This window comes from Leucoraja erinacea, chromosome 10 (assembly GCF_028641065.1).
Source record: "Leucoraja erinacea ecotype New England chromosome 10, Leri_hhj_1, whole genome shotgun sequence".
Classification (NCBI taxonomy): Eukaryota; Metazoa; Chordata; class Chondrichthyes; order Rajiformes; family Rajidae; genus Leucoraja; species Leucoraja erinaceus.
The window spans coordinates 46,715,835-46,742,817 of record NC_073386.1 but is presented as its reverse complement, the minus strand read 5'-3'; the positions used below and the strand labels follow the sequence as shown (position 1 = coordinate 46,742,817).

General features: G+C 41.3%; 2 protein-coding genes across 5 annotated transcripts in view; one reads left to right on the top strand and one right to left on the bottom strand.

The window, feature by feature from the left end:
• smg7 (SMG7 nonsense mediated mRNA decay factor) overlaps positions 1 to 9,343 on the top strand; it is a 106,822-nt gene extending 97,479 nt beyond the window's left edge. For all 4 annotated transcript variants that reach the window (XM_055642141.1, XM_055642140.1, XM_055642139.1 and 1 more), the window contains 5 exons: positions 338 to 424; positions 2,730 to 2,889; positions 5,018 to 5,191; positions 5,706 to 5,854; positions 7,167 to 9,343. In XM_055642141.1, the coding sequence (XP_055498116.1) occupies positions 338 to 424; positions 2,730 to 2,889; positions 5,018 to 5,191; positions 5,706 to 5,854; positions 7,167 to 7,280 (684 nt within the window). In that variant the 3' untranslated portion in view covers positions 7,281 to 9,343. The remainder of the gene's footprint in view (positions 1 to 337; positions 425 to 2,729; positions 2,890 to 5,017; positions 5,192 to 5,705; positions 5,855 to 7,166) is intronic.
• A 3,192-nt stretch (positions 9,344 to 12,535) lies between these two features.
• The window catches only part of LOC129701128 (neutrophil cytosol factor 2-like), a 30,236-nt gene continuing 15,788 nt past the window's right edge, over positions 12,536 to 26,983 (bottom strand). The window contains exons 8-15 of the mRNA XM_055642134.1: positions 25,479 to 25,620; positions 22,395 to 22,442; positions 21,320 to 21,395; positions 19,650 to 19,708; positions 17,788 to 17,939; positions 17,016 to 17,130; positions 13,783 to 13,867; positions 12,536 to 12,657 (exon numbers count right to left, since the gene is read on the bottom strand). Of these exons, the coding sequence (XP_055498109.1) occupies positions 12,572 to 12,657; positions 13,783 to 13,867; positions 17,016 to 17,130; positions 17,788 to 17,939; positions 19,650 to 19,708; positions 21,320 to 21,395; positions 22,395 to 22,442; positions 25,479 to 25,620 (763 nt within the window). The 3' untranslated portion in view covers positions 12,536 to 12,571. The remainder of the gene's footprint in view (positions 12,658 to 13,782; positions 13,868 to 17,015; positions 17,131 to 17,787; positions 17,940 to 19,649; positions 19,709 to 21,319; positions 21,396 to 22,394; positions 22,443 to 25,478; positions 25,621 to 26,983) is intronic.

Sequence of the window (26,983 nt, the reverse complement as noted above, 5' to 3'; positions counted from 1 at the left end):
TGATGCTTGTAGGAACGTTCTTGAAATTGGTGGTGTAGGACTTCAAACTTCTGTATCTCCTGCCTGATGGTAGCATTGAGAAAAAGGTATGGCCCAGATAGTGGGGATCCTTGAAGATAGATGCCACCTCCTTGAGGAAGTGCCTCCTATAGATACTTTCCATGTGGAGAGGGCTGTGCCTAGGATGACCATACATGTGAGCCACAGAAAACTTCCAGTAAATGAATAAATGTATTACGAGTTCTTTCAAATTTATTGGTGTAATTTATTGTTAAGCAGTAGACACTATAAAATTGCTTTTGATTTTTGTAATGACTTTTCCTTTCTATTCATGTAGATGCCAAATCGTTCTCGGCTGGAGAGACCCTCTGAGCTGATTACCTCTTCATCCTTATTGTCCTTGCCACCTTTTCCACTTAATCAGGTATGTTTAGTAAAATAAATCCTAGTTCTATAAATTAACAATGAATGGTAGGGCTCTGGGGAGTTTTGTAGAGCAGAGCGACCTAGGAGTGTAGGTACATAGTTACTTGAAAGTGGCATCACAAGAAGGCTCTCGGCACATTGGTCTTCATCACTCAGAGTATAGAAATTGGGATGTCATGTTAGGATCTCACAAAACATTGATGAGACCACATTTAGAGTATTGTGTTCAGATTTGGTTACCATGTTATAGGAAAGATGGTGTTAAGATGGCAAGGGTGCAGAAAAGATAACAAGGATGTTGCTTGGTCTCGAGGGCCTGAGCTATGGGGAGAGGTTGAGCAGGTTAGGACTTTATTCCTTGGAGCGCAGGAGGGTGAGGGGTGTTCTCATAGAGATGTACAAGATCATGAGAGGAATAGATAGGGTAAACGCAGTGTCTTTTACCTAGCATATGGGAATCTAGAACATAGGTTTATGGTGAGGGGGGATAGATTTGAGCCTGAGGGGCAACGTTTTTACACAAAGGGTGGTAGGTGTATGGAACGAGCTGTCGGAGGAGGTAGTTGAAGCAGGTAATATAACAGCATTTAAAATATATATGTTCAGGTACAACAATTAAGAACCATTTAGGCAGAATAGGATAGGTTTAAAGGGATATAGGCCGAACCCAGGCAGGTGGGACTAATGTTGGTTGGTTGGTGTGGGCAAGTTAGGCCGAATGGTCTTTTTCCACACCGTATGACTAACAAATGTTTTTTGGTGTTATTAGCATTGTTACCTGAACACACAGAGGAACAACTACTAACAACACTTAATTATACTTTATATTTTGTTATATTACTTAAGACGCCAATGAAGTAATCATCCAGGTATTATGGTATTGTTTAGATAAGTCACTGAAGACATTTGCGTCAATTTCTAGAAGAGTAAAAACCTGATTGTACCAGGCAACTTCTATGTTTCTTACATGAGGTGCGTTTCACTGATACAGTACTTCAACTTTAATAGATTACCTGCCCTGTAAGATGCAGACTTTGTTCAACATGTATTGTTGAGTATCCAACTTGTTTACTCTGGTTTTTGCTATTGTCACTTAGTCTTGGTGAGTTGACAAAAAAAAGACACCCTTGAAATCAAGGAAATACTTTTAGTGTCTGTGAATGTGGGGAGAATAAAAAATAGGATTAATACAGGATTAGTGCAAATGGGTTGGTCAGATTTGATGGACCAAAGGACCTGTTACCATGCTGTATCTCTCGATACCTCTGAATCTCACTGTGTATCCCTCATCAATGACAAAAAACATAGCTCAACATTAATTCCATTTGGCCTTTGAGATCTTGCTGTTTGCAAATTGAATGTCAAATTTGCCGCCAGAAAGTGTGCATTAAAAACTTATTCCAATCAGGGATTCCTCAGCAGGTCAGGCAGATCAGTGACAAAAGAAATACAACAACAAAAAAGTGCTTTGAAAATCTGTATGCTTTGGAAGGTCTAAATATTATGACAAGCAACTAAAGTGTACGTTGTTTTAAGCCCTTCAGTACTTGTGCTTCCCTAAGCCATTTCATATGGTCGCTGATGCGTTATACTGACCATTTTATTTTTAAAAAGGGTGATTATTAACCTAGTGTCAAATGGGCTCTTCAGCCCAACGAGTCCATGCCGACCATCAATCACCTGTTTACACTAGTTCCACGTTCTCCCACTTTCTCATCCGCTCTCTAGCTCTCTAGAAGCCAACGGCACTTTACAGTGGCCAAATGTTCTAATGGGGTTGTGATGTATTGTTTATTGGTATTATTTATGTCTCTTTATCCTGGAGCACAGAATAGAAGTGGAATAACCAGTAAGTTTCTGGAGTAATCATTGTGGAAAAGGGTGCAGACAAATCATGTCATGTATTCCAATGGATTATTCTGAATGTGTAGGAAGGAACTACAGTTGTTGGTTTAAACTGAAGAGAGACACAAAATGCTGGAGTAACTCAGTGGGACAGGCAGCACCTATGGAGAGAAGGAATGAGTGACGTTTCGGGTCGAGACCCTTCAGACTAGAGTCAGGGGAGCTCTAGTCTGACTGTCTGAAAAAGGATCTCAACTCGAAACATCGGCCATTCCTTCTCTCCAGATAGGCTGCCTGTCCCGCTGGGTTACTCCAGCATTTTGTGTCTATTGTTCTGAATAATGCTTTGTTTAAACTAAATAAGAACAAATCTTGTGGTGGGTCCCAAATATACCATTTAAAAGACAATTTAGCTTCTATGTAGGTCCATCAGTTTTTCATGCTTTTTTTTGTTTCAGGAGAACTCTCAGAATAACAGCATTTTCAGTGAGGTTTATGGCAAGAATCTGGCACCAAGTGGCAAATCAGAGAATGCACTCCCACAAGCATTCCACGAGACCTCCTGTTACTCATTATTTGATGGAAACCCTTGGTCCCCATCACTTCCTGCCAGCTCTGGTTAGTGTTTTTTTTAAATTCAGTCTTTGCTAATAAAAAATAACAATTACTGAAAATGTTCTTTTATGGTACTGTATAGCTGCACAGTTTTCAGTATAAATTTAAATTTTCAGAATACAGATGTGCTTAGAATTATTTCATGTAGCATGTAAAATTCTTTCCAAACATTTTATATACGCACACGCGACTTGGACATAAATGAAATTGGTTGGATAGTAAGTTTGAAAACAAAACCAAAATGGAGTTACGGACAGCAAGGAAAGTTGTCAAAGTATACAGTTGGATATAGATTAGCTCCAGAAATGGTCAAGAAATAACAGATGAGGTTTAATCCAAGTATGAGGTGTTGCACATTAAAGGTTGAATGTAAGGGGGAACGTATATAGTGAACAGCAAAACCCTGAACAGCATTGATGTACAGAGGGATCTTGGGGTCCAAGTCCACAGTTTCCATAAAATGGCAACACCAATAGATAGAGTGGTAAAGAAGGTGAATAATATGCTTGTTTTCATACGTCAGGGTCAAGAAGTCGTGTTGCAGCTTTATAGGACTTTGGTTAAACCTCATTTGCAGTATTGTGTGCAGTTCAGGTCGTTCCTTTGCAGTAACGGTGTGGCAGGCTTTGGAGAGGGTTGAGAAAAGGTTTACCACGATGCTGCCTGGATTAGAGGGTATCAGCAATAAAGATGCTGTACAAACTTGAATTGTTTTGTTTGGAGCATCAACGGTTGAATTTCTGGTGGGCAGCGTGACTCACGTCACAGCGGCCTCTGCAGTCCGTCTGTTTTCATTATTTTTTGTCTCGTTTGAATGTAGTTTTTATTAATTTTTTTTTGTGTATGTGTGTGGGGGGCGGGGGTGGGGGAAACTTTTAAAAATCTATCCCCTGCACGGAGAACCCGACCTTTTCTTACATCGTGGAGAACCCAACCTTTTCTCTGTCGGGTCTCCGTTGTCGTTGGGGCCTAGCACCGTGGAGCGGCCTCCAGCAGGAACGACCTGGGGCTCCAGTCACGGAGCCTGCAGACCTACTCACCATCGCGGAGCTGGCCGAGTTCGGAGCGGGAGGAGCGGTGGTGGCGCGCTGCTGCGACCCGACCCCGGGGATTCGGAGGCTTACCGCAGGTCTGGTGGACAGGAACACTGGGAGCCCGCGGGTCTCTGCTGGGAGACCGCTTTTCAGGGCTTCCGCAATGGCTACTTCACCTGCCCGAGTTGCGGGGTTGAAGAGTACCTGGAGCGGGGCCTTACATCATCGCCCGGTGTGGCTTGGAATGGCTGTGGGACTTTGCTAGCGCCCGCCGGGGGCTCCAACAACAAGACCCGGAGTGCGGCCTTGCATCACCCGGCGCGGCGTAAATGGCCGCGGGACAATTACCATCGCCCACAGGGGGCTTTGACTTTGACTCTGACATCGGGAGGGGAATGGGAAGTGCAGGGGAGAGATAAGTCTTTGCCTTCCATCACAGCGGGGAGGAGATGCGCTGTGATGGATATTTGTGTAAATTGTGTTGTGTCTTGGTTCTTGTGTGTATGACTGCAGAAACAACATTTTGTTTGAACCTCAATGGGGTTCAAATGACAAATAAATTGTATTGTATTGTATTGTATTGAAGGGATACCTGAGAGGAATATATAAAGATTTTCCCAGAGTGGAAAAGTCAAAGACTAAAGGGCTTAGTTTAAAGAAGATGTGTGGGACACGTTTTTTTAACGCTATGGTGGTTGCCTGGAACATGCTGCCACGGGTGGTGGTAGAGGCAGATATATTGATGCTTGAGGGGATTTTAGGTAGGCACTTAGAGATGCAGGGAACGGAGGGATATTGATCATGTGCCTGCAGAATAGATTGGCGCATGTTCGGTGTGGATATTGTGGGCCAAAGAGCCTGTTTCTATGTTGTACTCTTCTATGATTTGTGTTAACTGATGTGCCCTTTGCATGTCTTTGTGGAATCCATATTGGCGGCAAAATGCAAACTCCTTTCACCAGTGAGATCTGATTCAAATCAATAGATTGCTAGGGTAAGTTGAGGGGATGACAGGCATTTCCTTAATTGAACTTGTACCGAAGTAAAGGACCTCACTTCAAATGTTTTTCCTCCTTCCCATGCGCTTCAAATAATAGACCACTCGACACCAGCAAGCCAGTCTCCCCACTCCTCTAATCCCAGCAGCTTGCCAAGTTCTCCACCAACTCACAACCAAAACTCATTTGCTGGCTTTGGGCCGATTGGAACACCTGACAACGGTGAGAGAAGACTGACTGATCGGTGGAACATGAAACGTACGGACAAGCCAGGTAGAGTATTTGTTTCTGTTTCATGTTTACAAGTTAAGGGATTAATTGTTGTAAGGTATCTGCAACACTTTAGTATCTTTGTGTACATCCGGCATTCATGATCTGCTTTCCATAACATTCGTATCTTTTTGATCCATGAAGTGAGAAATGGTGAAATCATTCAAGTGATGAATATAGCTAACTTGTATCCTATGTCAGGCTCAGTGTTTTCAGAAAAAGGATGCCTTACAGATCAAAATCATTTTGAAATGACCAAATGTAGAAAAAAAACATTTTTTGGAAAGAAGGGTAATTCTGTATTGACCACTAAAAAATTCAGCAAAAGTAAAATGTTTTCGTGGACTATAGCAATACTGAAAACGGTGATTATATCTTCAGCTACAGAAAAATGCTCTAGTTTTTGTAATGAGATAAATTAAAATCATGAAAACTAACTAAACTTGTTTCAACCTTTTTTTTAAATGTGCATTAAAAACAATCTGTTTTTCTTTTGGGGGGAAATAAAAAACTGTAGTAATGAGTGGATTTGGCCTGGACTATCTACCTGCTGCATCCTCGTCTTCGGACATCACCTGGCATCAGGTCAATACTCCGAACAACACGTGGGCTGCCCCAGACACCACACTGGATGACTCGTCCACACTGCTCATGGACAGTTTCAAGGTATGATGTTTCATAGATTTCTACATCCCTGTCACTGCCCAGTTGCTATTTTAGTTTTAGAGATACAATGCAGAAACGGGCCCTTTGGCCCACCAAGCCCATACCGACCAGCGATCCCCGCACTTTAACACTATCCTGCTGAGTTATTCCAGCTTTTTGTGTCCATCTTCAGTTTAAACCAGCATCTACAGTTCCTTCCTATCTTGCCTATACACACTAGGGACAATTTACACGTATACCAAGCCAATTAACCTACAAACCTGAACTTCTTTGGAGTGTGGGAGGTGACCGAAGATCTCTGAGAAAACACATGCGATAATGGGGAGAGCGTACAATCTCCTTGCACTCATAGTCGGGATCGAACCTGGATCTCCAGCACTGTAAGACAGCAACTCTATCGCTGCACCACCGCGCCGCCCTGATTTCTTCCCTTGGCTCCCCTGTTCTGCTGATTCATGTTGATATGTGGTTGGAAACCGATGGAAATAGATAATTTACTTAAAAGTTGTGATAGTACCTGCCTCAGCTACGTCTCTGGCAGCTTGTTCCATACACCCACCACCCTTTGTGTAAAAAAAAAGTTATCCCTCGGATTCCCATTAAATCTTTCCCCTCCTCACCTTAAACCCATGACCTCTGTTTCTCAATTCCTCTACTCTGGGCAAAATATTCTGTGTGTTTACACAATCTATTCCCCTCATGAATTTGTGCACCTCAATAAAGATCATCCCTCCTCCTGTGCTGCGAGGAATAAAGCCCTAGCCTGCTCAATCTCTCCCAATAGCTCAGTCCTTAAGGTCCTGGCAACATCCTGGTAAATCTTCTCTGAACTCTTTCAAGCTCGACTACATTTCAATATTAACTTGCACTGTTATATAAATATTTCATTAAAATGATATTTAGTTGTTAAATATTTGGAACTAGGACTATTTCCAGCAGAAGTGTTAATTTGGAGTAAATATTGTACTTGCAAATTAATGTGAATACTTCCTTTGAATGCTTTGCTAATAGTGAGTGTTAAAATCATATATCATTGTTTTTTTGTATTACTTTCAAGTAAGGATAAATGCTAATACAGAGATTAGTTATGGTGATACTATGAAGAATCATTATTGACCCTCCCATCTTGACAAATTTTGAGGTATAAGATTAGTTGAAAGCACAGACAATACTCAGGTTTGTCACAAGAAAAGGAAATTATGATTTTAGGGGTAAGATTTGTCTGTGCATTGTCCATACTGAAGATCTTTTCTTTAAAGGCTGTTGAATTACCATAATGTGCAGATTTTTTCTTTCTTCCCCTCCTCTTCAGTCAATCTGGTCAAGTTCAATGATGCATCCTGGACCCTCTGCACTGGAGCAGCTGCTAATGCAGCAGAAACAAAAGCAACAGCGAGGACTCGGCACACTGAACCCACCACACTGAGAGGCACAATGGCATGACCGGTGAATCCAGGTTACACAACTCAAGGCATGTTGGGTTTGCATTACAACCCACGGTCCCCTGCAGGTGGCAGCCCTCTCTTCTCTGTGTTTTCTTGCTGTAGAGAGGGTGTAAGCACTCCACCAGTGCTGCGTCTGCACAAAGCTGCTGCTGAGGAAAAAACAAAAAAAGAACATTACATGCTTCCTGTCACTTCCAGAGGATGGTCCATCACTCGCCTCACTCAGTTATCTCCTAACCACTTGATTCTACTGAAAGATGTCCTATGTTCTTCTCTAATTTGAACATCTCTAATATGGTTGGGTAATGAAATGAGGTGAAATGGGAAGAAATCCCAAGTGGATTGAAGTAGTGTTAAACAAAATACGAGGAGAATCAGCTAATGAATGCTCTGCTAGTGAGGATGTGGTTAAGTTTTTTTAATCCTCTTTCATCTTGGTTTTTGAGAGTGATCATTTTCAGCTCTGTTAAGGAACAGGTGTGCTTGTAATCTCTAAATGTAGTGACACTGGCCCATTCGTCAGCTTTCCTCAAACCTATTACATAAGGATGTGGAGGCATTCTGTTAGTAAATTTATATGAAGGCAACTTTTCAGACAAGCAAAGGTCTGTGTGTTTGAAAGCAGCTTCACATCACTGCACCTTTAGCTGATAGATTTTTTAAAAGGAAAAAACTAGTTGTTAATGTAATAGCTGCAGTAGTAATTACAATATTAAATACTTGTGATACTGTTCTGTAGCAATCCTAGCTAAAATGTTGGTAAGACGTACAGCAGAGAGCTCTGCTTAAAACAAAAAAAAAGCAGTCATTGCTAAGGATTTTAAATTAGTGGTTTTTGATCATAACAGTAGCTATAAATTTTACTATAGCATACCAACCTTGAAAGGGGTTAATTTATCTATTTAGTTCTAGTTCTGGCTTCTTTTAATTATTAGATAAAAACAGCTTTTGTCAGCTTCTGTCTGATGGTAATTTTTATTCCTGATTTGGCAGTGTCTTTCAAAGTGGAAAAAGGGTCCAGCAATGCTGCTGGTTCAGCAAAACGGGGCACAAAGCAGGTATGTGAGTGAGTAAGTGGGCCACATACTTGTGGGTGTTTGTTACTGCATGTGGCCACCTGCTACTCCCATTTACAATTTAAAAGAGAAAATATATGAAAAGCATGGGTTATACACTGTGGTCATCTTATCAGTAGGTTTCAGGCTCTTGAATGTAACAAACATTTGTCCTTTTATTGAGCTTTGTGGAAAGATCTGAATGTATTGTAAGCAGACTCGCGTGAAAATGTCTGTTAAAATCATTCTTCAGCAATGGAAAAAGTACTTGCAGTAGAAACGATTTCAGTTGAATTCCTAATGGCAAAAGCTGATGTAATTGCAGGAAAACAAATGTTTTCTGGTATTTTGCAATTGAAGAGTTACATTGTCTGAGTTACTGAGAGCTGTTCAAAATCAATATCTCATGCTTGTGGGGGGGAGAGGTACAGTGCTCAGGTGCGGGTTAGGCCAAGTTGGTAAGATGTGCAACACTAGAAAAGAGAGGTATAGAAAAGGAATTGTTTTTTTTTTGAGAAATGATATTTAACAACTTCTTCACCGTATGAAAACCTAAAACAACTAAGGCAACCTCCACACCCTATTTTTCTTAACACAAAAAATGTAATCCAACAGTACTTTGTGCCAGTGAAAGGTATAGCTCCACAGTCAACCCACTGAAACATTCCACCATTCTGCTCTGGTCACCTAAATCTAAAGCAATTCTGGTACTGAATCACCTCGCCCTTGGGTGTACTCACTGAGCTGACAAGTCCCAGAAGGTCAGCAGAAGTGCCAGGGCATGAATTCACAACCTGCATGCATGTATGCTGTTCAGAATAAATTACATTTCTGGGGAACAGGAGCACTGCAAGAAAGATTATAGGGCCCTTGGAAAAAACATTTCTGTTCTGAGCTTTTGTGTTCATGTCTTTTTTGTGTAAGAACTTGTGCAGCAATTGCTGGAATCAGCTTTGCCTTCAATAAATGAAACCATGTTCTAAATAAAAGTTTATGTTTAATCACTTGTTCTTCGCACAATGTTTTCCTTTTAAGGATGACCCTTGAAGGAAAAATCTACAACATGGGTGTGGTGCTAAACTTACATTAAACATTGTTAAAAATGCAAGATAATTTGTGTTGTGTGCTACTTAAATTTTCCTAAGTTCTAATTTTATATATTTAAGTCATGGAGGTTAGAAATATCTCTCCGATTTCCTGGCTATTATGTTGTGATTTATGCTGCAAATGAATGAAAGTAGGATTGGGCCTGGATTAACTCTGAACAATGAATTTGTTACTTGCTGTAGCTTTAAGGGCCTGTCCCACTTACGTGTCCTTGGCACGCAAATTACGTGACCTCGTGGTCATGTTGAGCCGCGACAGTCCCGCGATTTCATGCGTATGAACAGCCGTCTGGAGCGAGTGACATCATTTGAAGATGGACACAAAGCTGGAGTAACTCAGTGCGACCGGCAGCATCTCTGGAGAGAAGCAATGGGTGATTTTGTGTCGAGACCCTTCTTCAGTCTGAAAAGAAGGGTCTTAACCCGAAACGTCACCTATTGCTTCTCTCCAGAGATGCTGCTGGTCCCGCTGAGTTACTCCTGCATTTTGTGTCCATCTTCAATTTTCTTGGCCCCGCTTAGGGAGTAGAAGTGGGGGCGGATCCGGACCGCAACGGTCGTGACCCCAGGCTGAGATGGGCGATGGTTTGCCTGCTTCTGCTGCTGTCGGAGGTGAGACGTTGCGTCGCGCCAGGGTCTTGGGCCTGTCCCACTTTAACCATCAGTTATGCGACAGGCCAATGGCGCGCGAAGATTTTGTTCACTACAAAAATATCGGAGCCCCACGCAATGTCGCTCACAACCACATGCCCCTCCGGGCTTCTCAGTGGGACCTGCCCCGCGAGGCCATACGATGCCCGTGCGCCTCAACGCGAAGTCGCGAATTGCCAAGAACAGGCCTTTTAGAAGCATATTGGACGTAACAATGAATAACAATGCAATGGCCTGAAGTTGATTACAAATGAAGGATGATTTGGGTGAAGCAATGCAGCTACGTGGGAGATTGAGATGCAAAGGTCACTCGGATAGCAGGTTGTGTGTTTCAAATCCCCTTCCAGATGGAATACAGAAATTGATGACTATTCTGGTGCAGTGCTGATCCTAGTGATGTGGATTTGGGAGGTGTTTTATTTCAGAGAATATCTTGTCTATTTTTTAAGGCAGATTTAAAAGATCCCATGGCACGAACCTGAAGAAAGGTAGGGACATTCTCCCTAGTGACCGTTCCAAAATTATCCCTTGATAAACACCAATAAAAAATAAATGAATCTTGTTATTATCACCTGGTTCATGGGAGCTTATGTGCACAGATTGGCTCCTACATTTCAGCACCAGAGATGCCGAGGTCAGGAAAGATGCCTTATTAATGTAAGTTTTATCTTTCTTTTAGGCTGGAGTAACTCATTCATACGGAAGAAGGGCATTTAAAAAAATCTCGAGGTTGCAGGATTTGAATAACTATGTGTTAAAACTTTTACTTGCAATTGTAAAATTTGCACTGAGTGGTTATTGCTTTGTTATGGTTTGAAAGCTACTATATGCAAAATGTTGTCTTTTTCTGGCACAGATGGAGGCCATTCTGGTCCCTACTGACTCCCTGGTGAATAGCCCCCCTCAGCCCAATTTCCCTGAAGCCCTACAACATATTCTAGCTTGCATATCCATCAATTCGCTAATCAGTTTTTTCACCACTTGGTTATACGAAGAGGTAATTTATTGCAGCCAGTTAACCTGCCGGCATTTCTTCAGGATGTAGAAGAAAAACTGGTGCTGTCAAGTGGTACACTCAAGGTGAGAACCAAGACCAGGTTCCTGGAGCTGCAAGGCAGTGACGTTAAATGCTGCAACACCATGCAGTCTCTGTTTTCTTTCTTTCCAACAAAGGTAACATTGCTGGTACCAACAGAGGAATGAAATGATTAAAGCTGGCAAAATCTCAAGAGCACCAACAACTTGCCATTATTTTGCACTTTTAAATGTTGGAACAGAAATGTCATCAAACAAAATTTGACACTGCTGCAAAGGGGATGTTAGGACAGTATCAGCAGGTTTTATGGTGTATTGCAGACAATGATGGGAGGGCCATGAGGAATTACATCAATGTGAATTTTGAAATTGCAAGAAAACTTTCCAGGAAACCAACATAAAATTGTGTGCAAAGGAAGATTGGGTAAGCAAAAGTTGCTAACAGTTGAGATGACAGCGGCATATTTTGGGTGGTCATCATGCCTTACAGTGAATTAGGATAGTCAAAGCTAGAGATAACGTGGATGGTGGTTCTTGTCACAAGAAGTCAGGTGATGTCAAGTAGAGATGAGCATATGTGCTCAAATCTTCATCTTTGGGTAAGAGGATTTCTGCCTGAATATCTGAATTTGTGCCCTTTGGCATTTGAGAAGCCATACCTACTCTTTATTTCTGATTGGCTGCAGCGTGGTATCATTGGAAAGGCACCTTTTGGATGGGAGTGCAGAGTCTGCTGGAGGGAAGGTGAGCAAGAGCACTGATTATGGTTCAGAACTATAGTGTTGGCTTGGGAAAATTGGGAGGAAAAGGGAACGATGCAGTGAAGGCCCAGCTATGGAGTCCAGATGACTAGATGGAAACCGGATGCTGTTGGCTCAGGGCAGTATTCCCCAACCCCTTACTGTTCTCTTTCTCTCGCTCCACTAACTTAACTTTTCTCAAAACCAAAATGATTTCCTTTGCACAACTTTATTTACCGATTAAGTGTCATCATTCATCATCCAGATTTCTGACAAAGTGTCCACAATAATGATGGCAAGAATTTGGTCAAGTACCAGAAGGCCATTTGAAGTTGAGATAAAGTGGAATAGTCAAAGGCTGATGGAAATAAAATTGCTTTTCTTAAAGAAATTATGCTGCCTGTACCTTTTAAGTCGACCTTGGTAAGATTGACTTCTAAATCCTGTTACATATTTGAAACTAGTTGTGTTGGCCCACGTTGCAACTCAGCACTCGCATAGGAAAGAAATGTTCCCAAATATTTTGTGAGCCACCTTAACACAAATTCAAGGTCCTTACTGACCTACTTGTGATGGTAAACTATTTTAAATATTCAAGCTGCAAACTATCTTCAATCGATAGTTTAGGAGAAAAGGATCACTTCAAAAATCAAATACTTGTAAGTTTTATTCAAAGATTTACAATTTAAGCAATGCTTAATTCTTTGATGAAAGATGATGGGAAAATTCCAGTGTTTCCATTACATTGCCCTTCCAGCCAGTTGTCGTTTACTGTGAAGAGAAAACAAAGCAATTCAAGTAGCTACACCGTTCACTAAAACGCATCCAACACTCGCTCTCAGCACAGAATTTGCACCTGGCTTCTTTAATTCACTCCACATTTATGCATGCGGCAATTACATTTTAACTTTAATCCCCTTTTACCCAGTTTATTTCCCTCTCCCACTGCAGCTTAAAACTCAGTGGTATGAATATTGATCCCTCTAACTTCAAGCAACCCTTGCTTTCCCTGTTGCCCCCCCCCCCCCCCCCCCCAGTTCTGACTAGTTTCACTGTCCTGATTAATTTACTGTTTGTATGCCTCATTATCAACTTCCCTTCAGCCAATAATGAACCATTCTACATTTCCTTGATCTGTTGTTTTCACACCTTACATTCTCTTTGTACCCATCCATATCTCTAATTTGTCTCAACCTGAAACGTCACCCATTCCTTCTCTCCAGTGATGCTGCCTGTCCAACTGAGTTACTCCAGCATTTTGTGTTTATCCCTTACCCATTTTCACTCATCACCTTCCTTATTAGATTACATAGTGCAGTAATTTTTTTGCACTGTTACTTGTCCCCTGATGTCACATGCTCTGATCATGTCATATATCATATGCACTAAATTATGTTTGGCTACAATCACAGTGCGTAATGTGTAAGATTGGTCAGAAACAGCCATCCCATTTAGAAGTAAGCTCCCCACACATTTCTGTGATTGAGGTGGTGACCCTATTGGACTGAACAGGTGGGTAAAGGAAAAAGCAGTTGTGTTCATTGAAAAATCCAAAGTATTATGGTTAAAATCTTTGGCTTAAACTGGGAGAGGGGTCAGTGGTATAGGTGCACATTGAATACCTTGTTTTAGTAATATCTATACGGGATGGGTGACGTTTTGTCAAATCAGTGTGTTTAATTTTACAAAGGTGGTGAAATATTGTTATAGCTTTTGTGAAGTTAAACAACCAATGTAACTACACAAGTGACATTTGGGTGTGTGCTTTTAATATTAGATGTCAGACTAATAATCTATATTTACAGATCAGTTACAAAACAACTGATCCAAGACGGGGAGGCAATGCCAACAAAAAATTAAATATTTTGTCCAGTAATCAGCAGTAATGTTTCTCACCTTGTGCTAATACTTGGATTCTGTCTCCTTCTTGAAAACTCAGATCAATGGAGGCTGTGACAGTATAGTCATATAATGCTACTACCTATTGTACAAAATTAATTCATGTCAAAATCATGTAATACAACATTGAATCTGCTCCACCATTCAATAATATTGCTCAATTTGTGCATTGTCAGCTCCTTTGGAGTTTTGGTCCCTGCTCCTACAAGTCTACTACTAAGACTTGAGTATATTCAGCATCAAAACGCTCTTAGTAGAGAATTGCAAAGATTCATAACACTCGGTGAAGATAAGGAAGGTTTTCCAAGGCCATGGAAGATATGCCCATTCACAAAAAAAAATCACATGTGGTTAAAGTGCACAATGTCAGATTTTATGAAAGGCCATTTTTATATATTTTAGTTTCATGTAGAAATTACAGCAGTGTTTATACATAGTCCCCCCCCCCCCCCCCCCCCATAATGTTTGGAACACAGCAATGTAATGTTAAATGAAAGTAATTATGTTTAGTATTTTGTTGCATATCCTTTGAATGCAATGACTGCTTGAAGCCTGTGATTCATGGACAACACCAGTTGCTGGGTGTCTTCTCTGGTGATGTTCTGCCAGGCCTGTATTGCAGCCATCTTTAGCTTATGCTTGTTTTGGGGGCTAGTCCCGTTCAGTTTTCTCTTCTGCATATAGAAGGCATGCTCATTTGGGTTCAGATCGGGTGATTGACTAGGCCCCTCAAGAATTGACCATTTTTTAGCTTTGAAAAACTCCTTTAGCAAGGTTTGGGATCATTGTCTTGCTGTAGAATGAACTGCGGCCAATGAGTTTTGAGGCATTTGTTTGAACTTGAGCAGATAGGATGGGTCTATATACTTCAGAATTCCTTATGCTACCACCATCAGCAGTTGTATTATCAATGACGATAAGGGAGCCAGTACCTTCAGCAGCCATACATGCCCAGGCCATAACACCCCCACCACCATGTTTCACAGATGAGGTGGTATGCTTTGGATCTTGGCAGGTTCTTCTCTCCTCCATATTTTGTGCTTGCCATCACTCTGATATAAGTTAATCTTCGTCTCATTTGTCCACGAGATCTTTTCCCAGAACTATGGTTGCTTTTTGAAGTACTTCTTGACAAACTAACATGGCCATCTCATTTTTGCAGCTAACCAGTGGTTTGCATCAGTGTAGCCTCTGTATTTCTGTTCATGAAGTCTTCTGCGGACAGTGGTCATTGACAAATTCACTCCTGAAGAGTGTTTCTGATCCATCGGACAGGTGCTTGGGGATTTTTCTTTATTATAGAGAGAATTCTTCAGTCCTCAGCTGTGGAGATCTTCCTTGGCCTGCCAAAAGTCCCTTTGCAATTAGTAAGCTCACCAGTGCTCTCTTCTTAATAATGTCCAAACAGTTGATTTTGGTAAGTCTAACGTTTGGCTGATGTCTCTAACAGTTTTATTCTTGTTTCTCAGTCTCATAATGGCTTATTTGACTTTCATTGGCGCAACTTTGATCCTCGTGTTAATAAACAGCAATAAAAGTTTCTAAAGTGATGGAAAGACTGGAGGAAAAACTAGGTGCTGAGAGCTCTCATACCTATATTAAACATACCTGAGCAATTACCAATGCCTGTGAAGCCATGTGTCCCAAACATTATGGTGCCCTGAAATGGGGGACTATGTATAAACACAGCTGTAATTTCTACATGGTGAAACCAAAATGTATAAAAATTACCTTTATTAAAATCTGACAATGTGCACTTTAACCACATGTGATTTTTTTTCTATTACAAATCTCAAATTGTAGAGGGCAGAGGCAAATAAATATATTATGGGTCTTTGTCCCAAATATTATGGAGGGCACTGCATCTGCAATCATCATCTAAATATTAACAACCATGCGGTTCATTATCATATAGCTTTGTTACACTTGCTGCTAAATGTATCTAAATAATAATTACCTTGAAAGAAACTGCAAGAACAAAAGGTTGAAGGAGCTACCTAAAAGGACTTGCCTGACTATTCCCCACTTTCTCATTGCTCTGGCTGTTGATGATTGCAGCAAAGTAAGTGATATCTGTCTGAAGAAAGGGTTTGACCCGAAACGTCGCACATTCCTTCTCTCCAGAGATGCTGCCTGCCCCGCTGAATTACTCCAGCACTCTGCATATACCTATGAGTGATATTTATTGCATTTGATACCACATCAAAAGCACTTCCCTCACTGGCAATCTAGTTATCTCTAAAAGTTTCAATTATTAATCAGACATGATCATACATAAATCCATGCCAATTGATTAACCTTTAACCTTTAAATAGACTCATTCTGTCCATCAATTTTTCAAACAAAAAGCCCGCTACCAAAGACAAAGTTGCTGGCTCATTCCATCCACTTATTTTTTCCAAGTGCAGTACAAACATGCCAAAGAGCACTAAACTCATTGCAACAGGCCCTTACTTTTTCCTCTTTTATCCAACCTGGTGAGCTATTTGCTTTAAAAATGCTTAACCCTTTAATATGTTGCCTCCTTTAATGTTTATCCTTTAGAATACTTCACTCTTGCAATTCTAATCCCTTTATGATTTTTCATTTGTAGATTACTGATCTAGTCTCTAATTCGACCCACTCTTTCTTTTCTAACCCCTTTTTATTTTTATAGAGTATCTTGAAATTTTCCTTGATGGTTTACCTGCCACTTTCCCCCACAAACCTTAATGTTAATTGCTGCTTTAATTTAACCCCTGCACCTTCAAGTTTCTGCTAAATTGAGCTTGCACTATCTCACAAGTTTCTCCTTTTTGCTTTATCCTTCTTCCTCAATATCCAGATGTTGAAATTGGAATCTTCTACTTTTGCTTTAAAATGGGTAGACGCATTTGTTCTGAACCTTCATTATCTCCTCCTTGAATTCCTTCTATTGCTCTGAAACATTTACACAGTTGGCTATTTCTAGTCATCTCTTTGCTAAATCTAATCTAAGTAGACCTTGTTTCACATGAAAATGCCTGGCATCATTTTTTCCCCCCCATAACCTCCCACATTGTGCAAATGCATATTACCACCAGCACCTTTTTTAATGAACTTAATTCGAAGGATGTACTTGTGTGTTGAAAATTCCCGACTCACCAAATACTCGATTTCCTGCTCTATTATGCTCTTTGCTACAGTTAATTATGGGACTATGAGAAAATAACGGGGGGGGGGGGGGGGGGGGGGGAATGTGTGAATCTTACCTCCACAAACTTGACCCAGATGACCAAACGCTGATTACTGACCTCGCTCCATATTTTCTTCATTTTGGTTTCGGTGGTAATGGGAATGAGCTCACCCTCAGCTTGTGATTTGTAACTAGCCGGATGGACCAAAAATGGAAAGCATGTCATTACTGTTACTTAGATTCAGTGAATTAAAAACTTCAGGCAAACAGATTGCATTGTTACAGTTTTATTTACTCCCAATCTCCATGACCTTATAGGCATTTGGCACATCTCTTCTCAGCTATAAAGATGTACGTGAGCTTGCCCACTATCGTGAAATTGACAAAACCTGTGCAAATCTTATGTCAAGATTTGGTTATTTGCTTTTTAAAAACAAAATTATTCTACAATTAGATCTTTTGGTCAAGGCGAAGACAGTTAAGTGATTCGCTTTAATAGCAATGGCGGAGCACACCATCCTTTTATAGTTTGGGATGCGGTGAGGCCAGCATTTTATTCCCCATTTTTAATTACCCTTAAATTAAATTGATGGATGGGCTTTCTGGTGTTTATAATGCCACTGGGAAGGGAGTTCCAGGATTTGGATTTGGTGCTAATGAAGGAACACTGAAATATGACTGCACAATGTGGATGACAAGCTGCGGGTGGTTGTGATGTAATGTGCCATCTGCACTTGTCCTCCTCCATGATACAGATCACGGGCTTGGGAGGTGTTGGCCTAGCAGAGGGTGAGTCGCTCGCGGCAGGATATCTAGCACAAGCAGGAGTATTTGAAAGGCTCACGTACCTCAGCACAAGTCTCTTTTCAGACAGATCGAACTTCTGACAGATGACAGCCAGCAACTCGCTGAGCAATAACCCTGGTTTCACACGTATAGCTATCGTATACTTGAAGTGTATTTTGACAATACAACCTTTGGGCATAGTGTGATTTTTGCACTATTCCAGTTAAAAAAAAAGAATTGCAGATTAGTCCAATGTTATATTAAATGGCTCCTAATATGCTTGTGAAATAAATTAAAGTTTGCAACACCCACACCATTAGAAATAATCAACATTTCCTAATTTAGTGCTATGTCATGAGGTAATGGCTCAAAAGTAAGTTTATACAATGTGCCCAAGGTCCACCATAATGTGAGTTTGAGCTGATGCAAACTAGATGCTATTCCTCAGGAGGCAGAAGAAACCTTGATGGAGCATCCATACCAAGCTACCATTATAATTAGGCAAGCTTGGCTGTCCACAGGGATGAAAGAACGTACAGTTATAGTACCTGCTCCAACTTCCTCACCCAACTTCCTATTAAATGATTCCCCTTAAACCAGTGCCCTCTTGTTATTGATTCCTCTACCCTTGGTAAATAAAAGTGCACATTCACTCTATCTGTTCCCTTCATGATTTTATACACCTCTATAAAAATCAGCCTTCAGCTTCTTGTGCTCCATAATTAAGTTTGAGCCTGCCCAACCTTTCCCTGCAGCTCGGGCCCTTGAGTCTTGCAACATCCACGTAAAATTTTTCTGAAATCTTTCCAGCTCAATGACTTCCTTCCTATACCAGGGTGACCAAAAAATGAACACCGTACTCCCTATATGGCCTCATCAGCATCTGTATAACTAACATCGCAATCGCTATAATCAGTGCCTTGACTGATGTACCAAAAGCCGCCTTTAACACTATTTCCCCAACACACTACTTTCAGAAAACTATGTACCTATACTCTTACATCACTCTGCTCTACAACACTCACTGGACTCTACCATTCACTGAGAAAGTCCTGGCCTAGTTTGACTTCCCTAATACAACACCTCTCACTTATCTGCATTAAACTCCATTAGACATTCCTCAGTCCACTTGCCCAGCTGATCAATATCCTTCTATAATAATAATTTTATATAATATAATTATACATAATTATATATGATTACAGTCATATTCACGTCACACACACATATAATATGGTTTAAATAGACCGCAGCACGCAATTATGTAATGTGGGCATTGGCGTTTACTTTTTTGATCTCATTTTCTAATTAGTTTAATTAATTAATGTGCAACTTTTGGCACTGACGAGTTATGACTTCCTTCTCAATTATGTTTTATCTAAATCTGTGCAAAACTTCATGTAGTTCCGAGACATGAGGCACGAAAGTTAAATTCTAGACCCATTTTTGATGCTCGGCCCACAGCGTAGTGTTGCCTGAGCAGCAGATGTCCTTTAGCAGTTTGATTATTTCACACTTATAATGACTATAATGGGATAGTTAAATAAAAGCAGGCTTCCCAGGTGTTTTGCCTGCATTCCCAATGTCACCAAAAGCTAGGTAATATTTTACCGTTGCTTAGACTCCGATCCACAAAACAGATACTGCCTTTGGTACATGATTGTTGCAGCTTAACAACTCATACATGAAATAGTTAAGAAAAATTACAAGGGACAATATCAATGCCCAACTTGCTTTCTTTTTGTCCTTAACGCCTAGATGTTTTCAAGAGGGTTAGATTTAGCTCTTGGGGCTAAAGGAATCCAGGGATATGGGGAGAAAGCAGTAACGGGGTACTGATTTTAGATGAACAGCCATGATCATATTGAATGGCGATGCTGGCTCGAAGAGCCGAATGGCCTACTCCTGCACCAATGCTTCTTACCTCAGTCTTTTTTGAAGGTTCGATTACCTGTGACCTCGCTATAGTGGGTACATTTACATCTGAAAAAAAAAACAATTGAGATTTTTTTTTTTTTTTTTGCAGAAACCAGTGATTTGAAAATGATGTTATTAATTTTCAATATGTTTATAATTAATGTCCCTGGCCCCCACTCACTGCCTTAATCTCAAATTGGAGGCAGCCAAGGATCAGGATGCTGAATGGCCATCCAATTCATCAATACAGCAGTCCTTCATCAATCCCCATGAAATTGCACATTCAAGCTTGGTTATCGTAGCTCCAATGTCATTCCCTTTACAGATATGGAGGTGCAACTATATTCAAGAATACTTAATCTACTGCCTATTTTACACACTGTTTACGTTGCTGAGAATGTCAGTAATTAGCTGATCCCAAGACCATTTGTGGCGTGGGTACGAGCTTCAGCCATGGTTAGGATTTGTGGTGCATTGATTTCAGTGCACAGATTCTGGTGAAGGATCAGTAGCGGATTTTCCCATCTGCAGTAACCATTCTCTATGACTTCTCTAACTTCAAGTAACCCTTGCTTTCCTACTCTCCCCATCCCTCTCCCTTCCCAGTTTGCGACCAGTATGAATGTCCCAGATTACATTTTATCTCTGTTGCTTTGTTGTCACCTTCTATGAGCTAACAATGATCTATTCTACATGTTCCTTGATCTGCATCTCTTTTGATCTTGTTTTCACACACTTTACCCTTCCATACCTCTGTGCCTCCCTCTCCGACTGTCAGTCTGAAGAAGCGCCTTGACCCGAAACGTCACCCATTCCTTCTCTCCAGTGATGCTGCCTATCCCGCTGAGTAACTCCAGCTTTTTGTGTCTATGCCTTTTAATGAGAACCACACCTTGCTTTTCTGCACAGCAGTGACAGCTGAGCCAAGATCTCACATAAGGTGGTCCTTAGAGAGACGAGCATTTGTCTCTTCCCCTCATCCCTTCGAGTGCAGCCCAGGGTTTGTATCTTTAGATGGGTATTGGACACTCTTCTTAGATATCAGCAATGAGGATTCATTAAAAGGCACCAGTCTGCCTTACACTCAGCAGGAGTGGGTCCTGTGCCTCCCACAGCAGCATCAGTCTTTAAACAGTGTAGGAAGAAACTGCAGATGCTGGTTGACACCAAAGATAGACACAGATATTGGAGTAACTCAGCGGGACAGGCAGCATCTTTGGATAGAAGGAATGGGTGATGTTTTGGGTCGGGACCAGTCTGAAGAACGGTCTTGACCCAAAAAGTCACCCATTTCTTCTATGCAGAGATGCTGCCTGTCCCACTGAGTTACTCCAGCATTTTGTGTCAGTCTTTAAACTGTTGGTGTTAGACATTTGAAATAAAAGCAAAGTGCAGTAAACACTCAAGTCAGCCAGTATCTGTAGCTGTACAAGAAGAACTATTTTTTTCAGATCCTGGACCTTTTAGACAAATCAATTAAAAATTTGCGATTTGAAAATTTAATTTCTCATATATCCTGACTTTGAGTACTTCCTGACGTGTTTAATGTTTCCTGCATTTTCCATTTTTATTTGAATCTGAATAACTTTTCATATTTAATATGCTCGTGGATGCATCAAAATCTTTATAGGCGGTGCGATTCCAATTGTGATTTCACCGTCTGGTGAAGCTGCTCACCTTTCACACCATGTGGTCTGTCAGGGGCTGCTGTCCTGGGTGGTGCAGGGATGTCAGGAGATGGTGATCTTTCAGCCTGATCAAAAAGCACACTCAAAATAGATTCCTATCTTTTATGCAAAATCTTAAACAGGAGTTTTTCTTTTTAAAAAAAAAATTGCATCAAGAATTACACAAAGCTGTTTTTTAAACTGTTCTGTACATGCAAAATCAGCTACTATAATTCAATGTGGCACATTGGTTCCCTTTCTGTTAAGGACACAATATTGCCCCCGTGCTGGAAGGGAACAGAATTCAGACACGTTTTAAGTGTTCCTCTTGCTTTCATTCACAGGTCACTATCAATAGGAGGCCCAATAGGTGGCGTAGAAGAGGTTTACCAGAATAATGCCTGGATTAGGGGGTATTAGCTACAAGGAGATTTTGGACAGAGTTGGATTCTTTTCGCTGGAACGCCAGAGGTTGAGAGATGTGATAGAAGTACATACATTGTGAGCTGCATACATAGGGATAGACAATCAAAACCTTTTTCTCAGGATGGAAATATCAAATACTTAGCTTTAAGATGAGAGGGGAAAAGTTTAAAGGGAATGTGCAGGGCAAGTATTTTTTAGAGGGTGGTGAGTGCAAGGAACACACTTATGGATGAGTGAAACAGACAGATGTGATAGTGGCATTTAAGAGACTTTTGGATAGGCATGTGGATATGCAGGGAATGGTGGGATAAGGGAAATGCGCAGGCAGGTAAGAGTTGTCTTGGCATCATGTTCGGCATAGACATTATGGGCCGAAGGGCCTGTTGCTGTGCTCTGCTGTTCTATGTTCTCTGTAATCTGAAATTCTCAGATGCCGATAAACAGACGGGGAGGGGGGCAGGAATTGAGTCCACAGCCATGTTCATGAACTGTTAAGAGAGTATGATTGGGATTAACTGATTCACCTTTGCTCAGCATAGGTCCCCTGAACCCCATTATACAGGGCCACCCTGAGGTGGGCACAAAGTGGGGGAGTAATTACAATGCTGTGATCTCTGTAGCTATTGTGGGAAATATTCAAAATCAAATAAAGCTTTTACCTTTGTGTGTTCCAGTGGTTCGATGTAATTGTAGGGGATTAATCCAGTCTAACAAACAAGAAACAGTTAGGAAATGTCCACAATCAGTGTGTATTACATATCAATGATACCAAACTAAACATGCTAACAACAGCCAGAAAGATCTATTTAATATGTTATGAGCTAAAAACACATAACAACCATGAGCTAATAACCATCCAAAGAACTGGCTGTATTATGGGCCTTCCATTTCAGCAGGTTTGAAAGCTGGTGGATGGATGGATGGATAGTGCGGTGCTGTGTTACAGATAGCCTTTCTCTGATTATTGTTTTTTATCCTCAAAGACAAAGTCGCCATTCCTTCAGTCACAGATTTAGGAGTAACTAATGTCTTAAATGATCAGCACACCTGGAACATCAACTTCACGATGCAGAGAGACAATGTGGAGATACCACCCATGCCAAATCCAAAGAGAGCAAAATGTCATACATGATAAGAGTAGAATTAGGCCATTTGGCCCATCAAGTCTACTCCGACATTCAATCATGGCTGATCTATCTATCCCTCCCTACCCCATTCCCCCGCCTTTTCCCCCATAACCCCCGACATCTGTACTAACCAAAAAACAATTTCTCTGCCTTAAAAATATCCACTGACTTGGCCTCCACAGATTCACCTCCCTCATCTCCTTCCTAGAAGTCATTTAATTCTGAGGCTATGACCTCTAGTCCTAGACTCTCCCACTAGTGGAAACATCCTCTCCACATCCACTCTATCCAAGCCTTTTCTCTCCAAGAGATTAGAGACAAAGGGATGGAGCTGGGCCAGTTTCAGTACAGTGATAGGTCATTAACCCATCAACCCTCTTCCTCCCTCCACCTATGCTGCTTGACATTCTGGGCATTTCTATCTTTTTGTTTCAAATCAATTTCAGTTCAGGTGTGTTTTGGTGGTTCTCAGCACGACCACTAGATGGGGCTGTGGGGAAGACAGGAAGAGGAAGAAAAAATTATGACTTTAAATGGTAATGCTGCTTTCAGCTACACCGGACATTGTCAGCTCACTTTGCTGCAGTTTGTTTATTTCTACTTCGTAAAACTCCATTGTAGTAATGAATAGAACAAATATATTTATAATCTATAGACATAATTAAATGTGTACCGTTGATAGTTAAAGCTGCAGTGTTGATTAGATTAGATTAGATTAGATTAGTTTATTGTCATTCAGATCTTTCGGTACCTTTAGGGACATATCTTGGGACAGTCTAATGAACTTCCTGAAGAAAGAAACTCAGCTTCCACTCAATGTGATATAGTAAGAACCTGTAACTATAATGGAGATCAACTGAGACAAGGACTCTCGCACCAGCCTGACCCTATAAACAGCCCTTCCTCTGTACTCCGATGGTACTGCAATCTCCAGTTAGAGGCATTTCTGTAAGATTGTGGCCACGGTGCACAAGCTCATAACGTCTGACCACCTGGCTTTGACTGGCAGCAGCATCCATGTGGTTTTCTGCACCAGCAACGTCTGTGGGTCAAGTGATGGAAACAAGAGGACCAAGGATATGGACCCAGTTTCTGAGCTTCCCATTCACCGCTCTCCCTGCAGCTGAACCTTAGTGCGGTTCCCGGAGGTTGCAGGTAGTGGAAGCAGGTAGGGAGACTGACAAAAACCTCCGGGAACTGCACGGAAACCTTGGGTGGGGCGCAAAGTCTCCAGAGGTTTCCGTTCAGGTTTCCTAAGTGGGACAGGGGCATTAAGCAACATCTATGGGATGAGAACCAGTTGGTAACTATTTCTCTCTTTGCATTAGTTGCCTGACCTGCTGCATGTTTCCAATAGATTTGTTTTAACAGCAGTTCCAGCGCATGCAGTAGTTTGGCTTTTGGTACAATGTGTAGTGAGAACATTGCCAGAATATTGCTGTAAGTTATTATAGATACGAGTAATTCATTCGGAACTACAATGTGGAATCGGAGCAGCCTTTCTGGTGAAACATGTTTGAACATCATGTTAGTGGAGTCCACCCACTTCAAAGTTTCACCATCAGGTTATTTTCTGAATCTAATAGAACAGCCCAGGTTTCCCATTAAACAAGAATACTTTCTGTTCAAGCCCCCTGCTCCTGTGCTGACAACATTATTGACACGTGCACTACACTACATCATAATATAATAGACAGCTTATCTTAGAGGCATTTTTTTTCCTTTTCCTCAGACTGAAATCCAAGAGACAGCCAGCATCCTTTCCTTTTGTAACTGCAAATTGGGACATAGACTGGACTGGTGGACCAATTCAGTTTTAATCTCATCCGTCCACTTATCAGAGTGTGGCCAAGACATGCAGCCCTCCATAGTGGTGAAGGACCCTAGGTATGGCATTAACAGCTGCCAATGATAAATTATTTTTACTTTGATAGTACTTCAGACCTGCTTCTGTTGTGCTTGTGCTTATATACTAATAATTATTGGGATGATAATGTAAACATGGTGTAAGGGCATAATTGTGTTATGTAGGAAGAATGGTCTCAACCCAAAACATCACCAATTCCTTTTCTCCAGAGATGTTGCCTAACCCTCTGAGTTACTCCAGCATTTTGTGTCTATCTTCATAATTGTATTGCGTTCTACATAAATAAGTGAATCTCACACCATGCATCAACAAGATGCAGCCCGACCCGTGGTGCTACTCCAGCTTTTTGTGTCTTTCTCCGGTTTAAACCAGCATCGGCAGTTCCTTCCTACACATCAAATAAACCATAATACACATCTTCTTCCCCTTGGGTATGGTGTGCACAGCCTACAGTTGTAGGACAACTTGTTCTATTTGACCTTATTTGATTGTGCACGCCAGGTTGATTGCATTCGTCGAAACAGGGCGGACCACGTGAAGGTTGCAACCTCCCACCCCAATAACACACATGATAGCTTGTTGCTTTGAATGTCTTCAATTGTGTGTCCATAATTCTGTTAAAATCTCTGCAAACATTACTACAATTAAAACTGCCACACAGTTCAGGGATAGCAGGCTGCATCCAGTGGCCTGTGATCAGTCCCCTCCCTGCACTGTGATGTGGTGAGCTTTGCCCTGGGATAACTTGCCTTATCATTGAACGTGACAGTGGCCCAGTTGTCCTGCCCTTGCTCCAGCAGGAAGACTATATTTCCCGGCTGCAATTCCAGCTCCATTTCATTACTCGGTATGAAGTTAAATAACACCCGGTAAGGTTTACTCTGCAGTGTTCTACACATAAAGAAACATTATTAAATCTGGTCACATCCCTTTACAGTTTTCAATGTAGCATATCACAGACGTAAACTGTATAATTATGAGACTGTCTGTCTCTACAGGAAAATAATGTCACTGATGACTAGGTGTCACATATCCAGTTTCCTCATCTTGGATGAGCTTTACAGGCTACGAATTGATAAGCAGAAATCAGTCGGAAGGGGGCAACTGAGTTAACCCTCAGAAAACACAGAGTGGTGAATCTCTGAAATTCTCTGCCACAGAAGGTAGTTGAGGCCAGTTCATTGACTATATTTAAGAGGGAGTTAGATGTGGCCCTTGTGGCTAAAGGGATCAGGGGGTATGTAGAGAAGGCAGGTACAGGATACTGAGTTGGATAATCAGCCACGATCATATTGAATGGCGGTGTGGGCTCGAAGGGCCGAATGGCCTACTCCTGCACCTATTTTCTATGTTTCTATGTAAAAAGGTTCAGCTGATTAACCCTTTCAACAATGAGTCTAGCAGTGTTAGGTTGCAAAAGCTATTGCAATGGAACTGAACAAGGCACGGAACACAACTGATGGAAATGAGGCATTGGGAATGAAGAGGACGTGTGGTCGTGAAACGCAAGCTTCAGTGATTATTCTGGAGTTTGGGTTTATTGCCTTTTGGGATCTGGGAGGTTAAATGAAGCTCAATCCACTAAGAAAGTGAACACGGCTAAACATGGCTTGTGCCTGCTGATAGTCTTATCGAAAGACAGAGAATGGAACAGTGTAAATTTGTGGGCAATCTTAACAATGTGACTTAATTCTAGCAATTTAGTCTCAGGCCATACAACACTGGGAACAAAGTGTTTCTCATTTGTTCTGGAAAGAACTGTGTTGCTGGTTTACACTGAAGAAAGACACAATATGCTGGAGTAACTCAGTGGTACAGGCAGCATCTCTGGAGTGAAGGAATGGGTGATATTTTGGGTCAAGATCTTTCTTCATGTAAGCTGCCCAGAAGTATGAATATTGATTTCTCCAACTTCAAGTAACCCTTGCTCTCCGTCTCTCTCTGTCCCTCCCCCCGCCCCAGTTTTCCGACGAGTTTCACCGTCGTCCTGATTAATTTTACAGATTGTATGCTTCGTTGTCACCTTCTCCTCAGCTAACAATGAACCATCCTTCATATCCTTGATCAACATCTGCTTTGATCTTCATTTTCACACCTTACCCTTCAATATCTCTAGGCTCCCTCTACCCTGACTCAGTCCGAAAAAGGGTCTCGAACCAAAACGTCACCCTTTCCTTCTATTCAGAGATGCTGCCTGACCCGCTGAGTTACTCCAGCATTTTGTGTCTATCCCTCTTTGTTCTAGCAATACATC